The 14,010-nt window shown below is 49.3% G+C and overlaps 1 protein-coding gene across 1 annotated transcript; it reads right to left on the bottom strand.

Moving 5' to 3' along the window:
- Positions 1–2,094: 2,094 nt before the first annotated feature.
- Positions 2,095–10,352, bottom strand: LOC144101702 (uncharacterized). The gene is made up of 5 exons (XM_077634836.1): positions 10,059–10,352; positions 8,960–9,167; positions 5,936–6,230; positions 3,950–3,965; positions 2,095–2,229 (listed from the first exon to the last, which is right to left on the bottom strand). Exons 1-5 carry the CDS (start codon positions 10,350–10,352, stop codon positions 2,095–2,097), a joined length of 948 nt encoding a protein of 315 aa, XP_077490962.1.
- Between the last annotated feature and the right edge of the window lie 3,658 nt (positions 10,353–14,010).

Genomic DNA, 14,010 nt, shown 5'->3' on the forward strand with positions numbered 1-14,010 from the left:
AAGTACTCAGGAGCTTAGGGTACGTTGTCGATTTTTAAATTATATTGACTAAACAATCTCTCTTGACTTACTCGCAAACTGTGCAGGAAATTTTATCTGATTTTAAACAACATACCAAGAATCTGGAATTCTCTTACGAACTGGCGAAAGAAAACCCGCTAAAGTTTTTAGATATTGACATAACCATTACTGACGGAGGTGTTTGCTGGATGTATCGTCCTCGTGCCCGTAAGTAATTGTGCCGTACAATTCGATGCACTCGAAAACTGTAAAACGTGCCATTGCCACCATGTGCCTTGAATCCGCTCTAAAGAAATCATGCAGTCATAAAGTAGAGGAAAAATTTGACGCACAGATCCAAAAGCTTAAGCAGGCAGTCTTTCCTTCCCAGGTTTTAAATTCTGTCATGGAAGCGTTGCTGAAAGAGGTAAAAAAAAGAAAGAGAAAGAAAGAGCGAGGAGGGTGAAGTTTCTGAAAAGAAAATCAAAGCAGTGACGATTCCGTACTCCCACAAAGTGGCTCATGATCTGAAGCATGTAGGTGTGGAATGCAAAGTTCCTGTGGTCTTCTCTGCAACCAGAAAACTTGCATCGCTGAGTCGCAAGATTGAAACTGATAACGCAGAAGTAACATAATGCGAAACAAAGCATGGAGACCCTTTTGTGAAATGTGTTGTGGGGGTAGCCTAAAGCCTCTCGCTTACGTGTGGAAAGGTGTAGATCGGCCAGACGGGCCTATTTATTTATGAACCTCTATTTGAACACAAGCGTTCGCTAGGAAAGGGTACCGGATCACATTTGCCGCATCATTGCAAAGGCTGCGGTAAAGCAGAGCAGAGAATTTGTGAAGCTCAAAGATACTATTATTTTACGCAAAAGCAAAGCTAAGGCTGCCCGTGAATTACTAGAACCCCACCAGATTAGAAAAAGCGGGAGTGCCTGTGTTAGTACCCCATCGCTTGTCATTCATAAGTATGAAAGTGTGCTTTCAGATAAGTTTCAAAAGCATTGATTCACTTTTGTACCGTCCATCGCGTTGTCCCTGTTGTCACACGTGCCATTTACAATGTTTGTTGTATTGGCTCCCCTTCCACCACGCCTCCTTCTTGTCTATAAATAAGCAGGTCCTGAATTCAATATACAGTCGAAAGTAGCGCCTCTCTCGTGTTATTCTTTGTCTATGTGCTGTCTTTTGTGCGCTTTATCTAGTCAAGCCATGCACCAACTTGCCCCAAAACGTGTCCTACTGCGACACAAAGGCTGTGGCCATATCGTCTAATCCAATTCAATCTAATCTGTCCATCTGCTGGGCTGTACCATGGAGAGAACGAAACTGTGCAGCCGGAGCTCGGCAGGTGGTGCGTCCTGTTTGTAACCAGAGTCCGCTGCGATCTAAGTGCGCTGTGAACCTCTTCCTGCTCGCACCACTTATCACATTTTTAATGCAGAGGACATTGAAGAGCCGCTGCGTGAGGCTTTCCGCTGGCAGGCGTGGTGCAAGGAACTCAGAAATCACAATAAGTGCCTTGCTCTTACGTCTTCAGGCCATAGCGCTTGTTTTTAGCTCTACGGTCGGACATTTACGCTACCTCTGAAGCTGGAAAAGCTAAGAAAAGTCAGAATGATAGTATTCTTCCCACTCGGGAGATTGCTCAGTTTTGATGTGTCGCAGCTGCCCTACTACACGACTCAGAAGCCAACCCTAGGGTCCGCATCTTGCCTATAGTTCTTTTCTGACGCTAAAGACGTAAAGAAAATGGACTCCACGGCCGGGAATTCGATATTTAATTACACTCGATAACCTCTTGCGCTCCTCAAGTGTGCGCTCTTTAGAGACATTTCGGTCGGTAGATCAACATAACTTTAAAAATCAAGAGCGATCTTTGAGTTTAGAGATGAGATATTTTATGAACGTCATCTGCACATTTACTTATGCGTGTGTGCATTATATCTGTACGCTATGTTGAAGAAGAACTAACTGTAGAAAACCAAGAATAGAGAATGAAAAAAGCATAACAAAAGTGCCGGGTAAGCTCTGTCCAGGCGGAGTCCATGCATCGCGCTTGGCATAGTCGTGCATGCGTCTTGTCGCTGGTCAAAGACTTGGGAGTCTTGGGGAGAAATTTTCTTCCTCTCCGGCTTCAGGTGATGTCGTAGCCTGGCGCGCGCTGGCGGCGGCGGCGGACACTGGTGACAGCTCCTCGTCAGGGGAGGTCTTTCGGGGGTGGTCCTGCGGTGAGGTGGTATGACGCTTGGTTTAGATAGCAGCAGTGTTCATTCAACAGAAACTACGGGCAAAAGTGTCAGCTTGGGCGCATAATAATGGTACGCACCGCAATACGGTCTTAAAGTTTGCAGCGATAATCTTGCCAGTACACGCTAAAGAGCCTAGAAACATCGTATAGGAGGAAAAGACGAGAAATGAGGCGCGCGAAGCACTGGAAAAGAAATAGAGCTGTGGCACCAGTGGAAAGAGGAAGCAGTGAAGCAGTTAGTAGTCGCAAGTTAAGGATGTATTGCTTCGAATTATGAAGAGGAAATGAACATGAACAGGGCATGCAATTCGCAGAACAGGCCGCCATCTGCAAGGGTTCCAGAGTGGATGCAGAAATAAAAATAAAAACATTGAGAGTTGCCGAGAGACCAAGAGGTGAGGACTGGAACTAAACGTCGAAAGCTGGGGTAGTTTGTGGTTCGTAACACTTTGACTCACAAGAACAGAGTGTGTCTAGTCTCCATCTGCCGTGATGTCAACTCTTCCTCTGTGGGTGTCATAGCTGTTTTGAAATTCGATTGGGATGTTTTCCGTTGTAGTTCGAGTTATATTCGTAGTGCGTCAACGTTCGTAGCAAAAAGAAAAAAAGAAAATTTCCTAGGCGACCATACGGTTTAATGGGATAATCTGCATTAGCGGTATTAAATGTTCATTTCGCTTTTACGCTGTCTTCCTTCTCATTGCTAATTTGATTTCAGCGCCACTTTTTCCTTGCGCTGCTGCCTAGGATTCTGTTGGGTAGAGGCTTCTGCAGTGTGGAGGAGATTGGTGTGGGGGGTAGGCGGTTGGTGAACGGAGGCCTTATGGATGTTGGAAATGGAGTTCTGTAGAGGCTGCGGCGGGTGCCCGGGGGTGCACCGGAGGGTGCTTTCTCCGTCGGGGTGGAGGCTTCGCACCCGTACAAAGCGGAATTTGGCCGAAAGAGTACTATACTGCTGAAGCAGTAAAACACATTCGGCCTAATCTGAACCTTGTGAGAATTTGGATGCGGGAGGGGGGGGGGGGGCGGTGATCCTAGCTTGCTATGTTTAACCAGCCAGCCAGGCGAGCTCACCGAGCTGAGGGTTTGACACAACGACCTTCCTCGACGTCTGCCAGGGAACTCGACACATAACGATGGTTTATGACGGTTTAACGTCTCAAAGCGACTCAGGCTACGAGGGACGCCGTAGTGAAGGGCTCCGGAAATTTCGACCACCTGCGGTTCTTAAACGTGCACTGACATCGCAGAGTACACGGGCCTCTGGAATTTCACCACCATCGAAATTCGACCGCCGCGGCCTGTATCGAACCCGCGTCTTTCGGGCCAGCAGCCGAGCGCCCTAACCACTGAGCCACCGCAGCGGCTTACATAGTAATGGAGGGCGTATGGCAGCTAGGACTGTCCATCCTGCACGCAGAGTTCAGTCAAATGCATGGCAGTTTTTTTTTGTGTGCTTGAAATAACTCAAGAGGCAAAAGGAGTCAAGAGGCAAGCAAATTTAGCCCATTTACTGTGTCAAGGTTTTTCGACTACAAAGTACTAAAGGGACTCAGCAGTAGCAACGATAGTGCATGAGTGAGCCGTGAATGTATCATAAGCACGTCAGTCTAGATACGTTTTGCGTCTCTTGTTCTAAGGCGCTGTAGAGGGAAGGCGACGTTGTAAGGAAAGTATAGGCGACGAAACTCTCACCTTGGCTAGAGCCTCACTGCGAGTAAAAAGGATGAGCTCAAAGAGTGAAGTCAGAAGTCCGCCATCAAGAAGAAAACAAAAGTTAATTTCTGAGGGCCCATGTCAAAGCAGATGCCCCTGCAGTGGCACTGGGTATCAGATATATGGATAACATCAGTGCTTTTTTTTCGGCACATTTTCCGCTTGAGCAGCAATCATCTTGGGCTCCACCATCGCATCACGTGGACCCCAGGCCGCAAGGTCCTTAAAGGAAACGAGAGCGTTAACGTTTTTGCTCGCGACCTTAACAACCGATTGGAGGGGCCTACCCCACACCTTGCCCCCTATCCCCCACGTATTCGGACCGCCTTGAGAACCAGCGGCTCGACAAGCGAATTTATCCACCACTACATAGGCACTTCACCTCAGAGAAAGCCTAGACGTGGCGTCGAATTCAAATTAAAGCGAAAATTTGGGCTAGTTGGAAATTATTCACAGTCATATTTGCTAGCGCTTGTTTCGACACGAGGACAGAGTAACTCATACGCACAGGACAGACACTAGTCTACAACTGCCGTTTATTGAACAAAGACATGGCTTATAAATCTTCTCAAGGTGTTGAAAATCACACACGCGAGGTAGTAGTGCCAGACTTCCGGGACGATATATATTTTTCGGAGAGATAGACAGAAGGAGTGCTGACACAATTTGTTCCTTCGATATCAATGCATAGGGCTTCAAAAAATTTCCCGCTCCGATTGCGAATTTATCTTGGATAGCATGCTAGTTTCCTGGAAGGTAGGAGTGCAAGGTATAGGATCAGGGCCGTCAGGATATGGTTGATAACACACCGTTTACAGTGATCAGCGAGATTCCCCCCAGCCGATAAGGATACCGCTGCCAAGCGGTGCTCTAAGCCGATCATTTAGGCATCGACCAGACTCCCCAATGTATGACTTGCCACATGTGAGCGGGATTCTGTACACGACACTGACTTTGCAAGGGATGAACTGCGTTCGGTGGCTCGTAGTGCAACTTGTCTGCCTTGCCGCGCCGTTCACGACTGGGCACAAGCGCACACGCGTTTTCGGGTCAGTCAATGCAAGATCGACGCCCCACTTTTTTGCCGTCTTTTTTAGACGCTGCGGCACATTGTGCACATATGGCATGACCACAAGTCGAGTTCGTCGGCGCGGATCTTCGCGGTTTTGTCACTGCCCTGTCCTCACTTCTTTCAGTAGCTTTTCTGCCACAAATGTTATGTTTTTCTCAGGAAACCCAGAGTCCTCTAGGTAAAAAATGTTCAAGAAATACCTGGACCAAAGTGAGCCGCCCCTATGCAAAGAACGCCTACAAGCCCTTAAGGCCGCCACTGCTGGAAAGGGCATTGTGTTGCCAGCTTGTAGTTGGTACCAGCCAGCGTTACTGGTACCACATCACCAGGACATTGCTGACTGCATGCCGGCATACGTGCGCGTCGTTAGTTTCAGCGTCAGCAGCGCACAACCGCATGTCCCAAGAGTTGTCCTAAAGTACTCTCCTCCCGGGAGGATAACGATACCAACATGTCATCAATGGTACCAGCACGTCGTTATTAATGCGAAAGCATTATATGCCTCATGCGAAAGAAAACCCATCACCGGAAGTTGTCCACAGAATGTGTCCACGGGTACTGGTACCTGTCACAAAACCTCATTCGAAAAAAAAATCTCCGGCACAGGTGTTCGAACTTAGAACCTCTGAGTGCCAGGCGGGCACGCAACGCATATGCAATGAAGGGTCGTTGGTTTTGAAGTGAACGTGTTGTGCTGTGTGCGACGGTATTGGGGATTTACACGAATGTTAGACAACGAAGACTTGCAAAAAAGCTGACGTCATCCAAGGGTCACGTGATAAGTGCCACATGGCAACGATGTCTTGCAAAAAGAAAGTTCCTGATGTTCAAACGCAAATGCTTTCTCAATTTTCCAATGCGGCAGACTGCAGTGCTCCCCAAGTTTTTCATACCAGCATTCCGGTATGCCAGGAGATTCATGCAGCATGATGGTATTTACCTGCGCAGCATTTCCCGCAGCGGTAGCAGGGTTCCTCCTGACACCTGCGCCTGTAGGCGACGCAGGAGCGGCAGGAGGTGAAACCGCAGTGGTGAAAGCAGTGCCAAGAGTCGCTCTTGTCTTTGCTGACTCCTTGTGGGGCGGAGATGGAGCTGTTGCCACCGACAGCTTGTCGGCCGGCGCAGTCTTGAACACTTCGGGCGAGAATGGCTCCGGACGACGGTGCTTCGACCTGCGCTTCGTTGGAGCTGAAGAAGGTAAATATTATTGTTGCTAATGTAATCTATTGAGTGATCAGGAAATGTTCACTTTTTCCGTTCCACAGCGTCTTATGTCCATGAAGATACGATTAGTTAGAGGACGACCCTTGTACTGGCTGAAAATTTTATTGTATGAACAACGCGCACACCGCTGCAAGTCAGCCAGTGCTACTGCCGAGTACCTTCCCAACGTTCCAACTGTTCCATAGCCGGTACGGCGCGTTAATACTGATTTATGATTATTATTAAGGTACGCAATATTAGCGTACTGAGCATTTGCTCGCAGCCTGAAGTACAGTTATGAAGCCCAACGCTCAGCGTACGTGTTATGTACAAACCGTACCCCTAAATATCCAATAATGTTCGGTGCATGCAGACAAATTAATTCACCAAGACCTTGGTGTAGACACACTGACGTGGCCGCGGCTCAGGGTAGCACAACACGAAACAATACTGCAAGAAATGTGCCAAACGCCAGACGTCTATGCTTCCAACTTTTAAGCCTGCATACCGTCCGGGACGGCACTACTTATTATTTGCAGTATTCAAGGACCAGTGCATGCACTTAGATTTTTTTACCTTTCGGGCTGGTCAACTGACTTTGCGGCCGGCAGCAGTGAACCCGTCAAATATTGCCGAGACGCAGAACGGCCTACTCGCTCAGCTACCGCAACCCGCTTCCGCGAGGAACCACTGCGTGCGCGCTGGTTGGTCCCGACGTGGCAGGAGCGCACGCAGCTGACGGGAACGTGGCGCCATCTGGCGCCCTCATGGCATTCTACGCACGCGAAGTGGTGCCTCGCTGAAGCGGATCACGGTAGCGGGTCGCGGATGGCGCTACGCTAAACCTCTCCTAACACCGCTACATAGAGCGCTGCCTTCACTCGCGCGGACATCATGAAATTATTCTGTACACAAGCAGAAAATGATCAGGACTCTCTGGTGGCATAACCACATTGAATGAAGCTGCTGCTTCTATTGGCTAAGGTGGGCGGAAGTAGTTCTCTAAAAATTGCTCATAAAGTATTTTCTTTTTCAACGGATGCTTTTAGTTTCTTCTGTTTATCCTTTTAGTGCCCAACGTGCATGGCGAGGAGTATTTATGAGCCCTCTCCGGCGTTACTACAAACGATTGCCAAGACGTCATGGTAACGGCAGTTAAGCTGCTCAAGAGCACCCAATAATGAGCTTATGGCACGAGAAGGTTACTATGCGAGTTCCGACTTAGCTGAAAAATGAGGCGGTATTAAAAGCAGAGAGTGACATGCATACAAACAGTACTAGCTTCAGACTGCTTGTCGTTGCTATCCGTGTCTGCCTATCCTCTTGGTGAAGAAGTGTCAATGATAGCTGTGCCTGGTGCCACCCTTTCCCCCAGAAGATTTCTCGCTCATAAGGACACCTGTGCCGAGCACGCGGTCGCCTTAGCCCAAGCATGCACTTGAGCCACATGACAACACACGGCATAGCCTGAAGTCGAGAGTTGGAAGAAAGCTTATCCGGTCGGAGACAAACTTTGAAACGCCAAAATGGAACGTCGAGCAGAAAGTAAAGATAAACAAAAACTTTTCGGCCTCCGAACCAAGAAATAAAACGGTCCAGCTTATCACCCAAACATAGGATGAGAAACATTTAGCGCAATGGCGGGTTATCATTTGACGTCTCATTTCTCAGGCCTGCTTGGACAACGACATCATCATCATCATCATCATCATCATCATCATCATCATCATCATCATCATCAGCCTGACTACAAGCACTCCAGGGCAAAGGCCTCTCCCATGTCTCTCCAAGTATCCCTGTAATTTGCCAGCTACGCCCACCATATCCCCGCAAATTTCTTAATCTCATCCGCCCACCTAACCTGCCGCCCCCTGCAGCGCTTGCGTTCTCTTGGAATCCACTCCGTTACGCTTAAGTACCAGCGGTTATCTTGCATTCGCATTACATGCCCTCCCCAAGCCCATTTCTTCCTCTTGATTTCCACTAGGATATCATTAACCCGAATTCGTTTAGTCCCGAAAAGTCACTTATAACATACACAGAGTAAACATTTTGTGTGCCTTAATTCGCTGTCAACAAAAAGTTTTCAGCTGCCGCTCTAATAACTCTTGTAAACAGGCAGTGAACGTTTCAATGCCTCGAAACCGACTGTCTAAATCTCCTGAAAAGGGACAGAAAAATTTCGAAATGAACGCTTTTACATCTATTGTAAAAACTCTCAAGACTGTCGGTGCAGTCAGGGGATCGGGGCTAGTACCGCCTCACATATACTCTAAACAAAGAAGTAAGAAGGGAGTAAGCTGTCGTCTAGTACAACCCTTTTATAAAAGGGAGTAAAATCCCGTTCATAAAGGGAATGCTGCTAGAGGACAGCTTAGTCCTTTTTTACTCTCATAGAGGTGCATTTCTATAGAGTGTAAGAAGGGGCGTCATCATAAGGTGTAGATGGGCAGCATGCAGAAAACCAGGTGCAGTGCTGTGAGGACTTCGCCTCAAAGGAAGATGTGGAACTTTTTTATGTTATCTTCTGCGGTGTCTCTTTATTCTCGCGCGCACAGTGTCCCTCCTGCAATCTGGAACCTCCATCTCGTGTGGGATATTTCTTTTTTTGGAAGGTGTCACCTCCGTGCTCAAACGGTATGCAGAGTGAACTCTGTGAGACCACTTGCGCTTTCGCACGAAGCCACTTTCAAAATTACAGGGGGCTTCCTTACCAGAAAGAGACTTCTCGCGGACGGCCGTGGAGGATCTTCTGTTTTTCTTTCTGCCCGCATCCGTGTCCTTGGACTTGGCCGACCGCTTTGCTGTGCCCTTGGAGTCTCGCAAGACCGTGGACCCGCTGGGCACCGTGCGGGGTTGATCTTTCGGCTCCAGCAGCGCCGCTTTCACGTTGTCGTCGGCTCCTGACTTCGACATATTCGCCTGCAGGCGCAAACCGCGATTACGGCGAAGAATTGAAGCCCCATCAGGAGTCGGAATGTGTCATCGGCCACTCGTTTTACTCTATACGGGAATTCACGTCCATTTTATTTAGGAGCGACAGCATTTTCACCGTGAGAGGACATAGTAGTAGCAATAAAATGCTGGGACGAAAGGAGAGAAGGGGTAGCCGGGTTGGCCATCTGGGCCACCCTACACCACCCTATTTTTCGCTCACAACGCTAAACCGACACCGGTGACGCCGACATCGACACTGGATTTTCTCCGTAACGGGGTCTTTAACAGTTACGTTAATATGCACTTGAATATTGGTTTTGTCTGCATGGTTCATAGTGGCGAAACCTCATCAGTAACAAATGATCTTCGCAGTTCATGCAACACCGGCTTCTGGGCCTCAGCTGGCCCGTCTCCTGGCCACACTGTGTCTCGTCTACGCTTGGCATCCCCCCAACGTTCGTATTACTGCCTATATCTATGCGGTTCTGACTACTGCACCATATATACCTTCGCCGTCTTAACGCCTAACCCGAAGGACAGCCAGAAGAAGAGCCCTGCCAAGCTCTCTACAGTCACCCTCTCGCCTCCCCCTGTCGCACAAACACACGTGATCCAAAAGGACATCTGGATACCTACGCCGCTTCCGCCACTAGACTGCGCTCATCAAACGGCCGACTAAGCAGGCTTGGTCTTGAGGTTGAAAATAATTTGTCCACATGCGCTCCTACTTCGACTTGCCCACAGTCTATATTCAAGACACAAGCTTCGGAAATTTCTACCAGTTGTCAAAGTTGGTAGAGTACGACGCCGCTGCGATCTGTCCCACAGAGTCACAAATACTGCCTTCAGCAATATATCTCGAATTCAGCGCCGTACCTGGCTGGTATCGGCGGCCGTGCTCGTGAACCTGGTGGCGCTGGCGCTCTGCTCCTGGATGGAGGCCGTCCTCGTCGGCTGCTGCCGAAGCTGGTCCATGGCCAGCAACAGCGACGAATCCCACAGCGGCGTCGCGATGGGACTGGCCAGCTTGGGCGGCGTGCACTCGAAGCTCTTCATCTGCTCCATGCGGTACTTGCGCATCAGCAGCCACACCACGACCGCCAGCAGCACGGCGGCGACGAAGATCAGGATGAGCACCACCAGGTCTCCGTGCAGGTCCTCGTCGGCCATGGGCAGTGCCCAGGGCGTGGCTCATGCACGGCGTCCGGCGGCTTCTACCCCTCCGCATGGGATGACGTCGTCGCGTGTTGTCCAGCGGTCACTACTTCTCGTCGCCGGCAAATCGTGCAGTCGGGAGGAGAGCGGTGCGGCCGCACGACACGATGACCTGCTTCTTCTGGCCCACGAGCGCGTGCCGTGCTCTTGAAAACCACGTTCTTTCTCATCTCTCTCAAGCACTGCTTGGCACGCTATTCTTCTTTTGGCCCTCCTCACAGAACCCTGGCCAATCGCTCGTCGTGGGTATATGCCATGTCACTATGGCAACTACAACAACGCTCGTATGTAGCCCGTACGTTGCCGAGGCGTCCATCTCACGCTGGTCGATGACAGTTGATGCCCTTGTTACGCAAGTAACCATAGCATGAACCGGCTATACTGTAGACGTGGTGACAGCTTCATGAGAAAGGCCTTCCGTCATTTCCGGCATAATTTTGTCGGCTTATACATGGTAACCAAAGCATATTGAAATTTTAGAGAACAATGAATGTTCAGGTTGATCGTGGGCTCAGTGAGTATTTAGCACAGTGAGAGTGAGAGAAGCAGTATTCGGATATATATCCTGCAGGGTACGTATACTGATGTGGCCACCGGCTCTGAAGCGATATTTTTTCCTTGAAATGTGGGACGGGGAATAGGGTAGATAGGGTAACTATGTCTCTCCTTCTTTCACTCTTTTGGAGCCATTGGCGATTTTGAGTTATTAATTTTTTTTTCCTGTGCTGGGGGTGTATCCTTTGACGGGATGCACTGTAACATCACCAATGCACCAACTTAGTCGCCTTCCGAAGGAAAGTGCTTGTTCGAAGATTTTGCTTGGTTGTCCACCACACCTTAAATGGGCTTTGAAACATGTTTGCGCGACCTAGAGCCATATTCTAAAAGCTCTTCATTTTCCACTCTCCATTTTGTGTCTGTCATTGGTCACTAAGATGTACCCGCTACTTTCAAGCGTCTGTGTGCTGCGTGTGCTGCGTGGCCAGGTCCGTTCGGCTGCTGTTGACACAGCGCTGCAGTACACCTCACCAATGACTGCGCATCGGATCCAGTAGCAGCCAGTGATGAGATCCGGTTGCCAACCGCCGAAAGGCCCGGTGCATTCCCATAGAAGCTTGAAAGACGCGTCAGCTATGACTGAGGACCAAGTAGATAAATTAGAAAGTTACAAAATACGTCCCTGAATATGATTTTCAATGAAACGACACATTAATGAGTTAGTCTCTCAAGCGACAGATAGATAACATTGAGAACAGTCCGTCAATGTTTAATGTTTAGAAATTTTAGAAAGCACTGCTACGCCCGCCGACAGGAATTTCGTGCATTGCCACTGTACCCATGGAATTCATTACGTGAATTCTCTGCGTTTGCAACAAAATTGGAGTGGTTCCTTTAACACCACATTGTCTATTGACGAGGTAGGCTTGGTCCACCTTGGAGATAACTGAACCGCCTCCTTCTGTCGCGAAGACGGCCCTCTCATCCAGCTAAATGGTTGCAGAAGTGGCCCAGCTCATGCCTCCTCTATTTCTTAAGGCCAACCGCATTGCAGCGTCGTAATGGGGGGAAGGGGGGGGGTGAGCAGGGCTGGCTGGTCGGTGACCGGAGCAGACTTAACCGCGCACTCCGCAATCTTCCATCGCAACGCACAGGGCACGTGCGGCAGTCTGACAGTGCATCACCCGTGATAGCTACTTTCGCGACACCATCACGCGAGGAACCGTATCCATTAAGCGTCCAAGGAAAAAGCGTATGAAAGCAATGCTTTAATCTCGGAAACACTGCATTTTACCCACTCACAATCAGTAGATTAGGACCGCTTTCGTTTCTGCTAAAGAATAGAATTGTACAGGTGGGATGGACAATTCCTCACAAACATAGCGCACGCTGCGCACAAACGCGCTAACAGGACGCAGCGGGGATTGCGTAGCCACTTCCAAGCGCACATTCCTGGGGAAGCCGAGCGCGGGGTACAGGGACGCTTGTGCCCATTTTTACGGGAAAATGTCCGGCTGTAGGTTTAACATCAACCACCTCCCGCAGCCGAGGTGGACACGGGAGCCTCTGCTCCATCGCGCCCACATAACTTGAATCCAGCGCGTTTTCTTTCCTTTAGGCCCACTTGAAACATCACCGTGAGCGCGGTGGATATGCTAGCGCCAGCATACGTCTGCGGGAGGAGTTAAATCCCAATACCAGCTGATATATCCTCAGGGTGCCCTCAATACTCGTTGAAATGACCGCCAATAAGACTTCGGTACTGCTACACTAGGACGAGAAAGAACTACACCGGAAACGCCGCAATCTTTCGTACCCAACCGCGGCGGCTTTGTTTCGATGGAGGCGAAACGCTAAGGCGCCCGTGTGCTGTGCGATGTCAATGCACGTTAAAGATCCCCAGGTGGTCGAAATTATTCCGGAGTCCTCCCATACGACACCTATATCTTCCTTTCTTCTTTCACTCTCTCCTTTATCCCTTCCCTTACGGCGCGGTTCAGCACAGCGAACGCTCAAACATACGCGTTACATCCTCGTTACACTGCCGTTTCATTTTCTTGGGACTAAGTGTGCAGATAAGACTGCTTGGAGTCGGACGGGAAGGGGGGACGTCTTGAGGTAGGAGCCCCGGCGCGCCGCACCCATGGTATAGAAGACCGCGCGTTGGCACAATACTGCGTGGGATGTGAGATCAAGGTGATCAAAGCATACGTAATCCGGTGGGGGCCACTACCTACGCGAAAACAACACAAACAATACCGCCGCGAAAGGACGGCAATGTAGGTTGAGCAGGTTAATCCATGGGCACTCGCAGCAAAAGTGTGCTGGGTCTCTGAAGGTCCCTCCCGCCTGTGACCGCAGTGGACGGCCATGTTGCCACCAGAGGAGCAGCACGTGCGCGGCGCATGACGTCAGAGGCAGGCGTCATTTAGTTTTCGTAAAAGTTCATTTTCCTTCGCTTACGGCGCGGTACTGGTGTCCACCGAGGTATGTGAGACAGGCGTAATTTTATTTCCTTAAAACCAACTTTCATTTCCCTTTCCTTCCGTTACGGCGCGGTTCGGGTGTCCACCGAAATGTGGAGACAGGTGAGACAGGCATAATTTCCTTTCCTTAAAAGCAATTTCCATTACATATTCCTTCCTTACGGCCGCAGTTAGGGTATCGGTCTCCACGGTTGGCGTCGCATGGATCACACCTACCATTCCGCTGAACGCAGCAAAGTGCACCGGCGTTTTATAATAATAATAATTGGTTTTTGGTGGAAAGGAAATGGCGCAGTATCTGTCTCATATATCGTTGGACACCTGAACCGCGCCGTAAGGGAAGGGATAAAGCAGGGAGTGAAAGAAGAGAGGAACAAATAGGTCCGTAGTGGAGGGCTCCGGAATAATTTCGACCAGAGCCCTCCACTACGAACCTATTTGTTCCACTCTTCTTTATGAAAATATAGTTTTGGGGGAAAGGAAATAATAATAATAATAATAATAATAATTGGTTTTTTGGGGAAAGGAAATGGCGCAGTATCTGGCTCATATATCTTTGGACACCTGAACCGCGCCGTAAGGGAAGGGATAAAGGAGGGAGTGAAAGAAGAAATGAAGAATAGGTGCCG

The sequence above is a fragment of the Amblyomma americanum genome, chromosome 8 (assembly GCF_052857255.1).
Source record: "Amblyomma americanum isolate KBUSLIRL-KWMA chromosome 8, ASM5285725v1, whole genome shotgun sequence".
Classification (NCBI taxonomy): Eukaryota; Metazoa; Arthropoda; class Arachnida; order Ixodida; family Ixodidae; genus Amblyomma; species Amblyomma americanum.

Bases quoted from the DNA above. Each gene is read 5' to 3' on its own strand.
- LOC144101702 (XM_077634836.1), bottom strand. From the start codon at position 10,352: ATGGCCGACGAGGACCTGCACGGAGACCTGGTGGTGCTCATCCTGATC. The intron at 9,168-10,058 runs GTACGGCGCTGA...TTGCGCCTGCAG, and splicing joins CGGCCGCCGATACCAGCCAG to GCGAATATGTCGAAGTCAGG. The intron at 6,231-8,959 runs GTAAGGAAGCCC...TACCTTCTTCAG, and splicing joins CCGCGAGAAGTCTCTTTCTG to CTCCAACGAAGCGCAGGTCG.